The 18112-nt window shown below is 44.0% G+C and overlaps 1 protein-coding gene and 1 pseudogene across 1 annotated transcript; one reads left to right on the forward strand and one right to left on the reverse strand.

Moving 5' to 3' along the window:
* Positions 1 to 10130: 10130 nt before the first annotated feature.
* Positions 10131 to 12857, reverse strand: LOC120689519. The gene is made up of 5 exons (XM_039971806.1): positions 12410 to 12857; positions 11993 to 12091; positions 11292 to 11336; positions 10832 to 10969; positions 10131 to 10758 (listed from the first exon to the last, which is right to left on the reverse strand). The coding sequence occupies exons 1-5, from the start codon at positions 12791 to 12793 to the stop codon at positions 10420 to 10422; spliced, it is 1005 nt and encodes a 334-aa protein (XP_039827740.1). The 5' UTR covers positions 12794 to 12857; the 3' UTR covers positions 10131 to 10419.
* Positions 12858 to 12978: 121 nt separating this feature from the next.
* LOC120689518 lies at positions 12979 to 16459 on the forward strand (annotated as a pseudogene).
* Positions 16460 to 18112: the final 1653 nt, after the last annotated feature.

Genomic DNA, 18112 nt, shown 5'->3' on the forward strand with positions numbered 1-18112 from the left:
ATCTACTAACATAGAGAATCCTTTGTGTTGAGGTGGTGTAAAACAAATCTAATCTACTAAAAACAGCAAACACCGAAGGTAGCAAGAGAAAGTTAGAGATAACCAATCTAGATCACCTAGATCATGCATATGTTGTAGTTCAAGCCAGATGTAGTGAAGCAAGACAGATGTGAATCTCAATGAAAAGCATCTTTAAACCCAAAATCTCCAATCTGATCCTTCGATACCTCATCTACTAAAGCAACGCCCTGTCACTACGCCCCCCTTTGGACGAAAGCACCCTGAAGCAAGTCTATGACTACAAGACTACAAGATCATGCTAAGCGATCTATCTCGATAATAGATGTAGGATGAAGCAAACCCAAAGAAAAGAACGAAATCAAAAGAGAGAACATGGTCGCTAAAAATTCGGAATCACAAGTAACTTCAGCATGAATGATTGTACATCACAAGATCACAACCGGGGCCCTACCTTGATCTTGATTATCCTAGCTCCAGAACTCCGACGTGGTCTTCCTTGCAAGGTTCCCACGTCGGCTAGGGAAGCCCATAGACAACTAGCACGACCCTCGGCTCTCCGAGAGGTGTCCCTCTATCTTCTCTGCTCCTTGGCGTCGTCTCCCGAATGATCTTCTGCGTGAGCCTGGGGGAGGGGTCTTTAAATAGTCTCAGGAAACCCTAGGTCGAAGGGGAGGTCGAGACTCCCAGAAAAGGGCCTGGGCCGGCCAGCTCAATGGGCCCAGGTGTTGACGCTTCTTAAAGCGCCAATTTACGTACCGCAAACGCACGGATCGTGTAGCTTTTCCCTTAGAGTATTCCCCCATGGTTTATCAATCCACGGAAAGTGTATTACTATGCTTAACTAAGCACTAATGATGTTGGTAAAAGATCTATATTGAGTGTATGAGTGTGAAATAGATCTAATCTAACCAATCTAATCTAATCTAGACTAGTGAGCAATGGTAGGTGTGTGCACAAGATATGAAGAGCAATTGTCCATAGGGTTTAGGATCACTAGAGATGTAATCGCCAAGCAACGAAGAACGGATCTAATCTACCAAAGGTGTGTTCCAAGATCAAAACCTTTCCCTCCCGCATACTGTCACTACACGAGGATAATCGGTAACGAATCAACAAGAACACGATAGTTGATGTAATCTAAGTAAACCATGCAAGAGCAAAGCAAACCCAAAGCCAAGTCGCGAACTATTAGGCATCAAAACATTATCAACAAGAATCGTGATAGATCAATCTCATAAAGGATTCGGCAATTACAACTCAAGATCTCCTTACAACCCCATGAACAAACGAGGACTTTACCCCATGAAGCTAAGCGAAGCGTAGTCGATCATGGTGGTGAAATCTCCGGCAAGGGATGGATCCCTTGCTGTCCTCCAACTTGCAGCGGCGCCGAGGGACGATGAGGCCTCCGGTGTCGCCTTTCTCTTGTGTCTAACTCGAATGTATCTCTAGATGCTCTTCTCTGGATCCTCTCGATCTTTTCTGCTGCCCTTCTGCGATCCCCTCCGCGATCCCCCTCTTTGACGGCGGCTTCGGGGTATTTATAGGCAGATATGGTCGGTGGTTTTGTTAAAACATAGATTAGGGTTGACGCATACTTCGTGCTGACGAAAACTGAGACCGATTGGGCTCCGAAATGGGCTAGGCCGGCCGGCCCAAGGACTCCAGGCCGGCCGGCCTGGGCCCTTTCTGGCCCCTTTCGGTCCCATCCTTCGCGTGTGGCCTCTTCCTCTTATTCCTCATCTTAGCCCAGTTGTAATCATGCGTCAAATCATCTCCGAAAATGTCCAATTTCCTGTCAAAATGCAACATGCTCCAAAATCCAGGACAAAATCGAAAATGGTCAAGTTCGGGTGCCAAGTGGCGGGTTAGTACATGAATCACCCCGAAGAATTTACCAAAACAACTCCTAATCATATAGTAAAATGGGTACTTAAGGAGCGCCAACATTCCCCCCATGCTTAGCTTTTGCTTGTCCTCGAGCAAATCAAATCATCAAATCCTTCCAAGGGTTGCTCGAGAGTTCTCAAACTGCAAAGTTTACTTATGCAAACAAGTCTAACAATATTTCTTCAAACAAAGGTCAGAGGAGCAGCGAGGATAATCATATCATGGGTGTTTAAATACTCATCCAATATTACTCCACGACTCTTACCTTTAGCCGGCAACTCGAATATCGACAACACTTGCTTTTCTTGCCATCCTTGGAGGTTTTTCTCTTTTTTTATTAAGAAACAAAATACCCTGCAACAAAGGTTAGACCAAAAATTCTTGCACAAGTCTTTTCATGTCTCTCGATAAAAGTGGCTATCCTATTATTATTTGCAAACTCTCATCTCCCAAAAGTCTCTCAAGTATAAAGTGGGGCTATAGGTGAGGTTTAGCAAAGTATATATATTGTCAAATTAAGAAAACCTTCTAATGATTGCTTACCTTCCGAGCCAATGATCATGAGAGTTTCTTCATAATGTAAAGGGTTCAAGGGTAAGAAGATTTAGAATGGTGGACATGTGCAAAGGCATACAAAAAGATTGACTTCAAGGCACAAGCATCGTCCTCGTTGTCGGATTGCACATGGTTGGAATTGAGGATATTGTTCTCAAACAACAAGGTGATATCTCTTTGCACTTCTCTAACCATAGAATCCCTTCCTTTATTTTTTTCTTCTCTTCTCATACATTTTTTTCTTTTCTCTTTCTTTTTTTTCTCTCCCGAATTTTCTCTCTCTGTTCCGAACCTTTTCATAAGACACTTTCTATAAAACATAGATAGGCAAATCTCCAAAGTGTCTCCCTGAATTTTTGGAGCCCGAACCGAGACCAGAGAGGCCTAGGCCGGCCGGCCTGGGGCTTTCACAGGTCGGATTCGATCCGTCTTTCCAGTACTCCTTCCTTTCTTCATCCCAAAGTTATGTTTTATACAAATCATGCGCAGAAACAGAACGCATCCTCACAATTGGGTTGTGGTCAAGGAAGATAATAATAAACAAGATAATCTCGGGTTCGGGTTTTGGAATCCGGTAGATCTCATGAGTTGTTCCAATGAGGAATTCTCATTACCGAATATTGACGGGGCTAGCAATTCAGAGATGGAAAATATGGACATGATCATTGCTCGAAATTAAAACTCCCAAGAGAAAGAAATCCTAACTCAACTCAATGTACATCCAATACTTATGGTGGAACGAATATAGCTTGTGGATGATAGGATATTTACTCTCAACTTGCCAAGAACTTGATCAACCTTATGTTTGTAGGGGTTTTATTATTTTTATGAAATTAAAGTCCTCCAAATCATGCCTTACTCGCAAGCGTAATCAAAACCAAGTGCTAGATCAAAGCTCAAGTGTGGGTATTAACATGGACGAATAATCTACTAAGCTCCACAAATACGAAATAATTTTTATGACAACGCTCGTGAACAATTGCTTTTAAAGAAAATAAAGTAAAACTGAATGCATAAATAAAATTGCACGATCCAACAAAAACAAAGACTCTTTTTATTTTGTTTTCATGACTCAACACTAATTTAAGACTCACTCTCACACATGCGAAAAATAAAGCACACAACGCTAGACTATGACTCTCACACATGCGAAAAATAAAGCATACACACACGACGAACTTTCGAGTAAACAAAGACCAAAATTCAATCTACGAGTCGTCACACCTTCCCCCCCATGCTTAGATTATGCGGCGTCCTCGTCGCAATGATATAAAAGACGGGTGTGACACTCGTCGGTGTTCTCAACAGCACCTCGAGCAATTGCATCTTGGACGCCCTCCTCCTTGCTTTTGTAGATCTCCGACCATCCCGAATAACTTCCTTATGTTGCGGACAAGGAAGTTGTAGTCTCTCTCAACCAAGCTCTCGATGTCGTCCATCCTTCGATCCATTGCCACGATTCGATCGTGACACCTATCGATGGTGGTGCAGAGATCCGCAATTTCATTGCGGCACTTGAAACAGCACCCGAAGTGATGCCCGCCGCGGTTGGGGCTGTCATCTTCGGGCTCATCGTCGTCCTTCTTCTTGCCGCTATCACCTCCGGAGGGGTCGTCTTCCTCCCTTCTCTCCTCTTCGGGCCACCCCGGCCAATCATCATCGTAGTCACGACCGGTGGCACCCCATGAACTGGGGCTTATGATGCTCTCCCAATCGCTGTCTCCAGCATAATCCTTCGTCTCCGGGGTGTGCTCGACATAGTTTTTCCTTTTAACTCCGAGAAGGCGCAAGGAACGTCTAGGTGCGGGTGGCTTTTTGTCTTGTCGCTTCTCGCCTTCGTCTTCGTCGCTGCTAATGACGATGACCACCCTTTGGACTTGAGCTAACTTCTCATTGCACCATTGAAGGCCCTTCCCTCCGACGCTCATCCTTGCTTGAGTATTGAATTTCTTCGGAGGGGCTTTCGCTTCACATCGCTTTGCTTCGACAAGGAGGGGCTGCGCACCGGTTGCCGAGATGGGGCTAGGCGTCCTTGGCGTGGGGGTGCCGGGCGTCATGCCCCTCTCATTGATCTCCATTGCTTCAATCATAGCTCTTGCGCTCGCTGGACCGGCCATTGTCGGCGTCTCTCACGAGATGGTGGTGTAGATTGAAAAGTATGAGAGAATAGATCTAACCCGCGCCTCTATTTAAGTCCCGAAAAGACTTGGACGAGAAGTCCAATATCTCTTCGGTTTTGGCATGCGAAATCTATAAGGCACAGGTTTGAAATTTCCTTATCTCGTACCTACCAAAAATTGAGACCAATTCGCACACGAGAAGGCTTAGGCCGGCCGGCCTAGGGGTGTTGGGCCGGCTGGCCCAGGGGGTTTATCAGCCCCCTGGACTCCAACTTTTTCCGAGGTGCACACCAATAAATTAGAAGCCTATGTTTTACTCAAAGTTCGTCAAGAATAGAAATAAAACTATGAAAATAAAATCTAAAAGAGAATATTTACAAACTTACCTTGCTTAACGTCGTTAGGCTTGACGTTCCGGTTCCTCATCCATGGTGTATATGTCGATGTAATGAAGGGGCACGACGTCGGGCTCCAAGAATACCTTTAGTCGCTGTCCGTTCACCACATATTGGTCGCCTTTCGCATCCATGATTGTCACCGCTCCCGTGGGTGAAACCGAGTGTACGACGTATGGTCCATCCCATTTGCTTTGTAATTTTCCTTTGCCAAAGAGTTTGAATCTTGAATTGTAGAGTAGGACCTTGTCTCCTTCTTTGAATTCCTTGTTTTGTAATCGTTTGTCGTACCATCTCTTCATCCTTTCTTTGTAAATTGATGCACTATTGTATGCTTTCAATCTTAACTCCTCCAATTCGCTTATTTGGATTCTCCTTTTAATTCCAGCGGCTTCCGCATCAAAGTTTATTTCCTTCATTGCCCAATACGCCTTATGTTCTAGCTCAACCGGCAAAAGTCATGTTTTTCCATAAACAAATTGATAAGGAGTCATACCAATCGGGGTTTTGTGTGCCGTACGATATGCCCATAGTGCATCATCTAGTCTCTTCGACCAATCTTTTCCTCCTTTTACCACGGTCTTCTTTAAAATGTCCTTCAATTGCTTGTTCGAAGTTTCCGCTTCTCCGTTTGTTTGGGGGTGATAAGCCGTGGACACTCTATGTTCAATTCCCAATTTCTACATGCATTTACCAAAGTCTTTGCCCGTGAAGTGTGTTCCTCCGTCGCTTATCAATATTCTCGGGACGCCATATCGAGGGAAGATTACCGATTTAATCATGTTTATGGACTCCTCCGTTGATGCCTTCCGACATGGCATAGCTTCAACCCACTTTGAAACATAGTCCACAATCACCAAAATATGCTCAAATCCATGTGAGTTCACAAATGGTCCAATGAAATCGATTCCCCAGACATCAAATAGATCTATTTGCAAGTTGTAGTTCAATGGCATGGCATTCCTTTGCGAGATATTCCCCGTCCTTTGGCATTCCGGACAAGTCGAAACAAATCTTTTCGCGTCTTCATGCATCTCGGGCCAATAGAATCCACTAGCCCATACCTTAGCTTGAGTTCTAAAGTGCCCATAATGTCCTCCATATCCTGACGAGTGACACTTCCTTAGAACTTCTTCACGTTCCTCCCTCGGTATGCATCTTCTTAGGACTTCATCTTCTCCATATCTATATAAGTATGGTGGATCCCAATAGTATTTTCTTCTTTCCGCGATCACTCTTTTCCTTGCATTCTTGTCCATGTGATCCAAGGGCATCCCTTTTATTGCTCTTATTATTTCATTCATCCAACTATCTTTGTCGAGAATTCTATATAGGTGATCATCTCTCATATCCCTTTTATTGCTCTTATTATTTCATTCATCCAACTATCTTTGTCGAGAATTCTATATAGGTGATCATCTCTCATTTGATCCTCGATAGGATCTTTTCCATCATCTCCATGGTTCATCCTTGATAGGTGGTTGGCCACAACATTTTCTGCTCCTTTCTTGTCACTTATCTCCACATCGAATTCTTGTAGCAATAGGATCCATCGAATCAAGCGTGGTTTAGCATCTTTCTTGGACAAGAGATACTTGATTGCCGCAACGGACTCGGCGGACTCCACGGGTTCGACCTCCGACGGTTCGGTTACTATAATGCATGACTGCGATGCAAGAATTAAGAAATGAACTTAACAACAAGCATAAATCATGGAAATAATTGAGCATGCAGAGAACATTGCAAAGAACTCATGAAAATTGGTTTTGCAGCAAAAGCATTTTCCTATAATTAATCATAAATATATGAATTTTCAGCCACTCTAAACAAAGTAAAACAGAAAAGGCATGCAAACTTAACTAAACAAATCCAAAAAAATTATCATAGAAACTAGGCTTGAAAACAAAGCTAACAAAACTGGTTTTACTATTTTCTCACTTTCTAGCAAAAAGTTCTATATTAAACCATTTTCAGACAAAGTATAAGAAAACAAACTAAAACTTTGATAAACAGCAAGGAAGCATGTGAACAAGTTGCACCACTGAAAACTACACCTCAGAGTCTAACAAAATTTAGTTTGAAATTTTTCTAGCAATACACAAATAAATAAGCATTAAACTCACTTTTGCAAGATAAAACTATAGATAAATCTACAGCAAAGTAACATACAAAACAATATTTTTCTTGAGTAGATCTAAGCTAGAGGAATCCAACAAAATAAGTTTCATAATTTTTGGAGCTATACATATTTTTCTATGATTTTTGCAAACTCAAACACACACAAGTACTGTCACAGAACAGTCCAAATAATACCAATCAAGTGCAATAATTGACACTTAACCTCAAACCAGAATTACTGCACTCAACCAGTACACTCAGACCGCCTGCTGTAACCAGGATCGATTACACAGGAACTCTCGCCAAAAGACGAGCACAGATGATTACTGGCAAAAAAAGCGTTCAAAACCATTTACAAACCGAGTTTAACAGAAGCACCAACTTAAACTACAACAAGCGTTTACAAGACAGATTTACAATTCAAACCTCAGAGTTCAAACACAGCGGAAAGCAATTTAGAGTTGAAAACAAGCTTCAAAATACAAATACAGTACGATAACCAACGTCGCAGACAAAGACGAGCTTCACACCTTGGCCACTGATGTGAGGCTCACCTTCCCGAACTTCATGGAGAAGACGGGACCCACTAGACCGACCAACCCGGAGGAAGTGGTTGACCGATCCACGAGGCGCAGATCTCTTCGAAGTCCTCCGGAACACATCCTGCTAAAAAATATATGGCAACAACAAGCCTGAGTATTCTAATACTCAGCAAGACTTACCCGTCCATAGGTATACTTAGCCCATTAACTAGACATGAAAAGCTTTTTGGCTCTGGAGTTTGTTTTGCTGAAAAACTACTAATACTGGATCCTTACTTGCAATACTTTAGCTCAACTTAAGTTTATAAAGTACCAACTAGATTTGCCTAAACATCTAGAGCACGCATGGTTGATCACATTATCTTTTCAGAGTACCACAGCCAACATTCTCAGTTCAATCTCATTCCACTTCTTTACTACGATGCGACGAAGTGACCAAGGTTCTCTTAACCGAGAGAGACGGCGAATCGATCCGATTTTAACACTTAACCGAGAGAGAGATGAAGTGATAGTTAACACTTGATTCATGAAGCTCTCCGATTTTCACGAAGCTCGATTATTTTTCTTTACTACGATGCGACAAAATGACCAAGGTTCTCTTAACCGAGAGAGAGACGGCGAATCTCAGTTCTAGATACTATTTTAAACGAACCGCCGGTCATTATCATCCAGATGAGAGTTAACACATGCTTGCCGGAGAGCGTGCCACGTGTTATCCCACATCTAGAGACACGAATAACCGACACGTCATTCATCCAAAATAATATCAAATCCGGTAGTTCCGGTATGTGCTTCAACATATGCCCAGAATCAGCATATGCACATACCGTTTACAATCGAATACATCGCCAAGAATCCACAAAGAGCAGTTTTACATACTTAATATTACAAGTTCAATATAGGTGGGTTCAAACTTCCTTTACAAGCCTTGGGCTCACGAAAGTCATATTAAACAAAAACATAAAGCTTATTGCATTTACATGCTCTCACGAAGCTCAATTACGATAGAGACTTACTAAAGTAATGACGCCTTGCTCAAGGACATCATTACAGCCACCACGACCTACTCTTCCCCCGCGTTCGGATCAGCGGGGTAGAAGTGGCCGAACACCACTTCGGGCTCACCTGCAACTAGGTTTAGAAAGCAACCTGAGTACAAAAGGTACTCGCAAGACTTACGCGATTACTTATACAAGGATCATGCAATGGCTCAAGTAAAAGCTTTAAGATTAATTAATTATTACATAAGCATTAGCTCTCTACACTATCACCTATCAGAATTAATTAATCTTGCCCAACCCCAAACACTTTTAGTTGATTAAGAGAGTAATATAATCTATAACTGATCATAGCTGTAATAAGAACCATTCCCATCACAAACGATAATCTATGAGGAGTTCATGGGTTAAAGAGCTTGCTCATAACCGAGAGCGCGGCAATTCGAATTGATTATAACCTTACAAGGGTGTACTACTTTACCCACACGATGCGAGGACCATGCGACTCACCCAACCGATCATGCCGGGCAAGGGGGTACTCACGTCAACCGTTCCCAGAAACGTAAAGTTTATTGTATTTACATACTCTCACAAAGCTCGATTACGATAAAGACTTACTAAAGTAATGATGCCTTGCTCAAGGACATCAATACAGCCACCACGACCTACTCTTCCCCCGCGTTTGGATCAGCGGGGTAGACGTGGCCGAACACCACTTCGGGCTCACCTGCAACTAGGTTTAGAAAGCAACTTGAGTACAAAAGATACTCGCAAGACTTACGCGATTACATATACAAGGATCATGCAATGGCTCAAGTAAAGGCCTTAAGGTTAAGTAATTATTACATAAGCATTAGCTCTCTACACTATCACCTATCAAAATTGATTAATATTGCCCAAACCCCCAACAATTTTAGTATATTAAAGGTATACAAAATAATGAGGCACAAAGGTGCCATGAACCATTTCCATCATAACCGAAACTTTCTACGAAGAGTTCAACGGACAAAGAGCTTGCTCATAACCGAGAGCGCGGTCATTCGAATTGATTATAACCTTGCAAGGGTGTACTACTTTACCCACACGACGCGAGGACCATGCGACTCACCCAACCGATCACGCCGAGCAAGGGGGGTACTCACGTCAACCATTCCCAACAAGACTCGATCATTGAACCTCACACCTAGATTGCGAGTAGAGACTTAGTTCCACCAGGGACATCTCTAAACTTTCCTACATATAGGTCCACCTGGGGACACACTAAGCCTCTCTGCATAGCCCGTAGCCACGTATCTAGGACTGCACATCAATGATCACGAGACGAATCTAATGAGCCTAATTAATTCATGATTAATCCATAATTAGCAGATGATTACTGTAACATCACTGTTACAAATCATGGATTAAGTAGACTCATTAGATTCATCTCACGATTTACAACCCATCCGTGTAAAAAATTTTGCAAATAGATTTTATTTGGTACTATATGCATGTGTCCAAATATTCGATGTGACATTTTTTGATGTAAAATTTTGAGATCTAAACAATGCCAGAATGCGGTTCCACGTTAACTGGGTATGTTACAGCTCAATAAAACTAGGGGCAAAAAATAGGACAATGCACGCTCAAAACACACTCTTCTGGAGCCAGGGGCACCCACCATGCAAACACCCCATCCAGCCAGCTCCAACTCCAACTCCAACCAGAGCTTCCAGCTAGAGTTTTGGAGGCAGAATTGGAGCCATGCCCCGACACTTGATGAATGAAATATGCCTCTCACCTAGACAAAACTAGCATGGCTGCTCCTCTTCACCTTGAAGTAGACAGGATCTCTCAGCACCTTCACCGTTACATTGCTCCACACGTCCGTGCTCGCTGGCAGCAGTGCCATCTCCTCGGCTATCGCCATGTCCTCAGGCAGCACGTGGCCAAACACAGTGTAGGTGTCCTTCCACTCGTCATGGTTTGCTAAGCTGATCAGGAACTCAGGCCCTGATCCAACCCAGGCAATGGACCCTCTTTTTACTGCCGGGTATGCTTCTCTTGCTATACCGTTGAAAGGCACACCATCAACTTCCAGTGTCCCTTGAAGCAATGCATACGGGGGACCAAATGCAGCCTATGATTGTACAGAAAAGATCGATCATCAGGACCAACAGTTAGCAGCAGGCCAAATGCCATACAAGGCATACATTTTTTTCATGATTGCCTTCTGCATCCCAGACATTCCCGCGTCCTTCCGCACGATAAAATCTGCACCCAGCACAGCTGTGCAAGCCCAAGAGGTCGATGAAGTAGTCCACAGAACGCGGTGCGCAACCAGGCAGCAACTGGATGCGTAACAAGTATAGAAGGAAGAGTACAGTATACATCAGCAGTTTGCACTGAAAAACACAATTATGGAATATTTGTTTCTGGTAAATCACAAACAATATCAGCTTTAGTTAAAATCCAAAGGGAATAGTGAAGGTAGAAATAGCCCAGCCATGCCACCCTCTAGACAATTCATGTAGTACATGGAACCGTAGTTTTACTTTCTCAATAACCCCATCTTATGTCTTCAAAAGAAAAACTGAGAAGGCCAAACAACATACAGAAAAAACACTAACAAGTTTTACCACGCTTTAGCATATAGAGACAGAGGACACTTACTTGAATATGAAGTGTCCCAAGATTTGTTTCAAGCCCAAAAATTCCCTGCAGTGAAATAAATCTTGCGTTAATCCCGAGACTCATGCCAGCTAATATCATAACAAAATGGCTAGACTGAAAATTTTCCTTAGTGAAGAAAGAACTCCTTTCTCTCTTTTTCTTTTGAAGCATATGCCGAGAAGCATACAGCTGCAGCAAGAATAGCTTATAACACATTCTGTATCTACAGTATATACACCACACAAGGAGCCAAGAACATCTCAAGACATATTATGGGCAGCCTGATCAATGATTTATATGTCAAAATGGAACACCAGAAGAAGTTAGCCTGTGCAGTGTAACTAGGAAATTAAACATGTCCAGGTAGCTCAAAGAACATTCCTCAAAAATTGAATTACCAACTAGTTAGCTGAACTGAAGGAGATTGCACGAAACCAACCTCTCCTTACAGCTGCAGCAAGAATAGCTTATAACACATTCTGTATCTACAGTATATACACCACACAAGGAGCCAAGAACATCTCAAGACATATTATGGGCAGCCTGATCAATGATTTATATGTCAAAATGGAACACCAGAAGAAGTTAGCCTGTGCAGTGTAACTAGGAAATTAAACATGTCCAGGTAGCTCAAAGAACATTCCTCAAAAATTGAATTACCAACTAGTTAGCTGAACTGAAGGAGATTGCACGAAACCAACCTCTCCTTTTCCAAAGACTAGACCAGAAGTCCACATGACGTCCTCCCCCCTTGCAATAACAGCAGGAGCCATCACGTCCTTTTGTTTCTTCAGCCAGCACTGCATTACAAGTGCGCAGTAAAGAAGCTAATGAATCCAGCAATTATATAGATATAAAGGTGGAATTTCCATACTAGTTTTTTTGTATACAGAAGGAAAGAAATGAGAGGCTTTTGAAGAGCTGAAAGCAAACAAGCAAGAGGCCTAACTAATAGTGTAAGTAATACTAGATCGATAATCTTGGGAAAAACAATGCACCTTGCACAACTGGGAAGACGAATATATCTAGGCCAATGCATGGGTTCCCTACCTCTGACAGTGACAGATGGGTAGATGAAGAAGGGGAACTGAGAATTTGAGACGGACGGACGGACTGACCTCCCCGAGCCTGTCCTTGCATCTGCGTTCGTCCCCGCAGAAGACCCACGAGTTGCAGCGGCAGGCGCCGTCCTCGGCGTGGGGGCACATCGCCTTGCAGGAGGCGCAGCAGGCGGCGGCGGAGGGCAGGCGGTGGTTAGAGCCCCACTTGACCGCCGGACCCCAGAGCTCGAGCCCCTGGATACCTCTGCAGCAATCGGCATCGGCCCGCACAGTGGAAGACGCTGCCGGGGGAGGTGTCAGCGCGGCGGAGGGGAAGGAGAGGTAGGCGAGGGCTGCGGCGGCGGAGACGGCGACAAGGACGATGAGGAAAAGGAGCAGGCGGCCGCGCCGTCGGGAGTCGGATGGGCGGCGGGGGAGGGGGAGAGTGGCAAGAGCTGGCATCGGCGGCGCGCCCGCTTGCGAAGCTAGCTTCGGGAGGGATCCCAATCCGCCGCCGCCGCCGCAGCGTATTCCTTTTCTTCATGGGCCGGCCGACAACCAAACCAACCAAACCTATCCGCAACGGGCCGGCCGATAACCAACCAAACCCAACGGGCCGGCAATGGTCCCGACAACCTCCTCCTCCTCCTTCCCCCCGACGACAGCAAGCGACATGGGCCAGTTCCAGCGGCAGAGGAGGACCTCGGAGACGACGACGACGATGCCGTCGCGTTCGCCGCGGCGGCCGGGCCCCCTCCCTAGCGCCAGCAGGAGGCGGAAGGGCGCCGCCGAGCCCCCTCCCGGCCTCTTCCCAGCCAGGGAGGACCTCCTCCGCCTGCTCGCCGTCCTCGCCATCGCCTCCGCAGCCGCAGCGGCCTGCAGCGGGCTCCACCGCCGCCCTGAGCCCTTCTGCGACTCCGTCCAGTCGCCCGATGACTACGCCGACGGTACGGAGACCTCCTTCTCGGTCTTCCTTCACTTCTCCCTAGTACTTCCGTTGCTCCCTCCCTGCTATATAACTAATAACCAAGGCAAGGCGAGGCGCGCAGATTCGTGCCAACCTTGCCCCCAGAACGGCCGATGCGTGGACGGTCAGCTGGAGTGCGTCCAGGGTTTCAAGAGATACGGAGGATCATGCATAGAGGATGGATTGCTCAGCCAAACAGCTGCCAAGATTGTACTGCACTTGCCCTCTCTTTCTTCCTTCCTTGCCTGGCCTGCAATTGCCAACTTATGCCTAGGCGTCTTCTTTTCTTGTTCTATTCTCTACAAATCAAGTCAGAGTTGCTACAGCTGAGGATCTGCGATCAGCATGCTCGTACTTTATGCGGCCAGCCCGCCAAAATCTTGGTCTCTTCACACCTCAAATCTCTTCAATTTATTAGGCAAAATAGCTGATTTGATCCCTTAACTTTTGCCTCAGGCTCTCATCCCTCAACTATGAAATTGGCCAATTTGGGCTCAATTTCATCCCTAGTCCTATGTGGCATGCCTAGTCAACAATGGATGACCTAAAAATGAGTCAATAGATATAAATAAACTCTTTAACATCTGATTTTTCATCACATTCGATGTGCCGTAAAAAAAAGTGCAATAGTCAATTAGAATGCACAAATAAACAAAACTATAAACCTTTTATTCATAGACATAAGATCAACGATAACTTATTTTTGCTGTATCAGTGAATTATGGGTTAATATAGCAGTTAAATTGATACCTATGTTGCATTTGGTAACATACCAAGAACTTTAAATGCACTTTGGGATGACTTGGCAGGCCACATCACACCAGAGTTGAAATTGAGCTCAAATGAAAAGTTTGAGGACTAAATTGGCGTTTTTGATAGTTGAAGGATGAATTTGAGCCTTTGGAGAAAGTTAAGGGATGAAATTGCCTATTTTGCCAATTTATTACTGGCTGCTACATAAAAGGCTTTGTTGATGTTGATTACGGGCTGCTACATCCCCATATCCTGTGCTGCAACTCGTTTCCTGAATTCCAGTTTCAGAAGCATGACGTCTCAGATACAGTCGATCAACTCTTATCAAAGAATCCTGCTGGCTTAACCGAAGATGGCATTCAACTTGTCAAAGCTAGGGTGCTGGACACTGCTCAGGGCTTCTTCGAGACAAGTTTTACTTCCAACCAGTATGCTATCTTGCAACTTTTATACTCGACCTCGACAGAAAAAAGTACATGCTACATTGCATGGTGGATGCTAAGCGTAACACTCTTAATTTCTTCCCCTTCAGAGCTGAAGCATTTAAATGTCCTGAGCTGGTCGCAGAGTGTCACATGCCCCTCACTTGTCAAGTTCGTCATTGGATCTCAAGAAATATCATCTTTGTGGCAAGCTTTTCTATCCTGGTATGGTATGCTCGTGCCATTACTATCTTAAGCATGCAGCTTGTTTATAGGCAGCTCAAGTGATTTTCGAACCCAAGTTTGCAGCACTGCTCTGGGGACTGTGCACCATTTACTAGAGACAAGCATTATCAAATAGAGCTGAGAAAATATATGAACAGGTATTATATTTTGCCCCCCCCCCCCCTTTTTGTATCCAGTGAAAGGTCAACTGCTGCTTAGATTTGCATGACGCTTGTGCCATTGGTGTTCTATTGATATAGAAAATCTATTTTGCCATTTATCACATGGATAATGACATTTGACTACTATGGCAGATTGAATTTACTTGGATAAACGAACCAGAAAAGTGTAACATTCATACTAAAATTAAATTTATGCAACTTACCAACATTTCCACTTTGTTCGCTCATATGTGAGGGATAATGCGGACAATTTCTTTGCTTCAAAAAGTTCTTTGTTCCTACACATTCAGAGTGTTGTTTACACCATTTGGAGTTGAATTTTTATTTTGCACTATCTCTTTTCGGACCCTCTTGTATTTCTACCTTTGTCTGTTTTCATTCAGTAGGTGTGTGAAACCCTTGAAGATAATGCTGTGAATGCCAAGATTGGCAATTCTGATTGTGAGCCTTGGGTGGTTGCGTCTTGGCTGAGGGATCATCTGCTGGTTCCTCGAGAGAGAAAGAATGCTTCCTTGTGGAAGAAGGTAGTTATCTTGGTTGGCATTAATCTAAATTATTTCAGGATACCGTAGTCGTTATGACTTAAGAAAAGCTGGCTGTTACAGGCTCAAAATGTCATGGCAGTGCTTGCCTGTAATCCAAGCAATGTATGGATTACTTGCCAACATAGTTTTGATAATAGATTCTTCTATTGAATGTAATTAGTTGCAACATTTATAGCAATAAAACTTACAATTTCATGTGCATAAATGATTTATCAATGCTAGTTTTCCTGGATAGTAGTATGAAATTATAGTTTCAATCTAATAGTTTTGAATATTTTATAAGTAGTTAAAAGAAAAGACTGCTCTTTGCTGCAGCTTATTCAGGATGCACGATTTCTCCATTGATGGCAGTTAAAAAGGTTGTCTGGGATACTTGTATCGTGCACATCTTTGTTATTGGCCAGATAATCAACAGCCTTTGTTGTTGAATATAGCCTCTAAACATTCACCACTTGCTATTACTCTTATATGTAACAAAAACTCATGCTCCGATTCTCATTTCTGTTTTGACCTAGGTTGAAGAACTGATACTAGAAGATTCTCGCATAGATCAGTACCCGAAGGTGATTAAGGGGGAGTCAAGAGTTGTTTACGAGTGGCAAGGTACCAAGACAGTTCCTGTTGCGGAGCAATACCAGAGTTAGTGGATACTTATTGTGTATTCTTGTTTACTCACTGGAGTTTGTTGTGTCCCTACCTTTGCAGCTAGTGCCTTGCTTAGTGGAAATACTAAAAAAGTGCGAGGTGCAAGAGTCGAGTCTGACTGGTGTGGGTGTCATAAAACTTGCGGAAGAAATGGGTGCCTGCGTGCGACAGAACTAAGGCCTGACAGGTTGAGCCAAGCTCACCTGTAGTGTAATAGCTCGGTAGGTTATGCCTCATGAGCGATGGAATTGTTTTCCAACTGCATGAGAAGTGCATGTACTGGTAGTTAGTTTATACAAGGTAGAGGGGTGTGGAAAAAGACATAAAAATTGAAAATCGTACGCTTATCAGTGAAGACGTGAGCACTTACCTTCCAAATTTACCATTTTGTATGTACTTGTAGCAAGCAAATCAGCAGAAGTACAATTAAACAGGTGTAATAGTATAACCATAAAATAAATCACTGGCAATAAAAGCAGCAAAAGCAATATACGGTAACTCAAGTGCAATTGTAAAATAGCATGGGATGTGTAAGGTGCACGCTTATCAGTGAAGACGTGAGCACTTACCTTCCAAATTTACCATTTTGTATGTACTTGTAGCAAGCAAATCAGCAGAAGTGCAATTACACAGGTGTAATAGTATAACCATAAAATAAATCACTGGCAATAAAAAAGCAGCAAAAGCAATATACGGTAACTCAAGTGCAATTGTAAAATAGCATGGGATGTGTAAGGTGTGTGTGTAAAATAGCAATCATGGCTGCGGAATCAAAGGCCTTACTCTGCAGAACCTGAATCGGAAAGATTAGACCCCTGTAGATTTTTCTAAAAAACATTTACTATCGGTAACAGAGCAGCGCTCGTATCGCTAAAATCTTGCAGTTCTGACGAAAATGTTTAGGCCCACCAGTGTTCCTAGATGAGTTCCTTGCGGCATGAGTGGTGCATAGGGAGGTAGAGTGGCGTGTAGATGAGTCGGGATCAATTACGGTGCATAACCAGTCCGTTAAGGTACCTTGCGGACCCCGACACAGTGGACCGCCGATGCTGATTTTGTGGCGACAGTAAAACCTTGATATCTTTGCCATCCGGACACGGAATCGAGCTAGGTTTTTTCACGGCTGCAGAATCAAAGGCCTCACCTTACAGAACCTGAATCAGAAAGATTTGACCCTAGTAGATTTTTTAAAAAATCATATACTATAGGCCACAAAGCAATGCTCGTATCGCTAAAATCTTACAGTTCTGACGAAGATGTTTGTGCCCACCCGTGTTCCTAGATGAGTTCCTTGCGGCACGAGTGGTGCATAGAGAGGTAGGGTGGACCGTGTAGGTGAGTCGGAATCAATTACGGTGCATAACCAGTCCGTCAAGGAATCTTGTGGACCCCGACATCGTGGACCGCCAATGCTGGTTTTGTGGCGACACTATGTGTACCACACTATGTGTACCTGCTCCTCAAGATGTCGGGCAACACAGGAGTCCTTTCCCTACGAGGGGACCTCCTCAAGTCCTTCGAGTGCGACAAAGAAGCAATAGATCACACTTCCACTATTCGAGTTCCTAGCTCTGTCAGCGAAATACTTGCGGCTGCCAAGGAACTCTCACTCAACAAGGACTCGATCCCTTCCAAGAAGCCAAGCCAGTCGTCGGTAAAACCAGCGGCGACGTGGGCACCAAGACTATCCAGCTACAAGAGGGAGATGACTCCAAAACCACCATCATCGGAGCCGGCTTGGGCGACAAATAGGAACTCGAGCTCGTCAACTTCCTTAGGGCCAACCGAGACGTATTTGCATGGAAACCAGCGGATATGCCAGGGGTGCCCAAGGAGTTGATCGAGCATGCCCTGAAAGTCGACCTCAAAGCCACACCAAAGAAGCAACGGCTACGACATTTCTCCCCGGACAAGCGAGAAGCCATCAAGAAAGAGCTGGCAAAACTACTCACAGCAGGGTTCATTAAAGAGGTCTATCATCCTGAATAGTTGGCCAACCCTGTACTCGTCCAAAAGAAGAACAACAACGAGTGGAGGATGTG

Source organism: Panicum virgatum, chromosome 9N, assembly GCF_016808335.1.
Source record: "Panicum virgatum strain AP13 chromosome 9N, P.virgatum_v5, whole genome shotgun sequence".
Taxonomy (NCBI): Eukaryota; Viridiplantae; Streptophyta; class Magnoliopsida; order Poales; family Poaceae; genus Panicum; species Panicum virgatum.

What these genes read in the sequence shown, in the direction of transcription:
- LOC120689519 (XM_039971806.1), bottom strand. Translation starts at nt 12,793, where the DNA reads ATGCCAGCTCTTGCCACTCTCCCCCTCCCCCGCCGCCCATCCGACTCC. An exon ending in GCAAGGACAGGCTCGGGGAG is followed by an intron (nt 12,092 to 12,409) that starts GTCAGTCCGTCC and finishes CTTGTAATGCAG; the next exon opens with TGCTGGCTGAAGAAACAAAA. An exon ending in TAGTCTTTGGAAAAGGAGAG is followed by an intron (nt 11,337 to 11,992) that starts GTTGGTTTCGTG and finishes ATTTCACTGCAG; the next exon opens with GGAATTTTTGGGCTTGAAAC.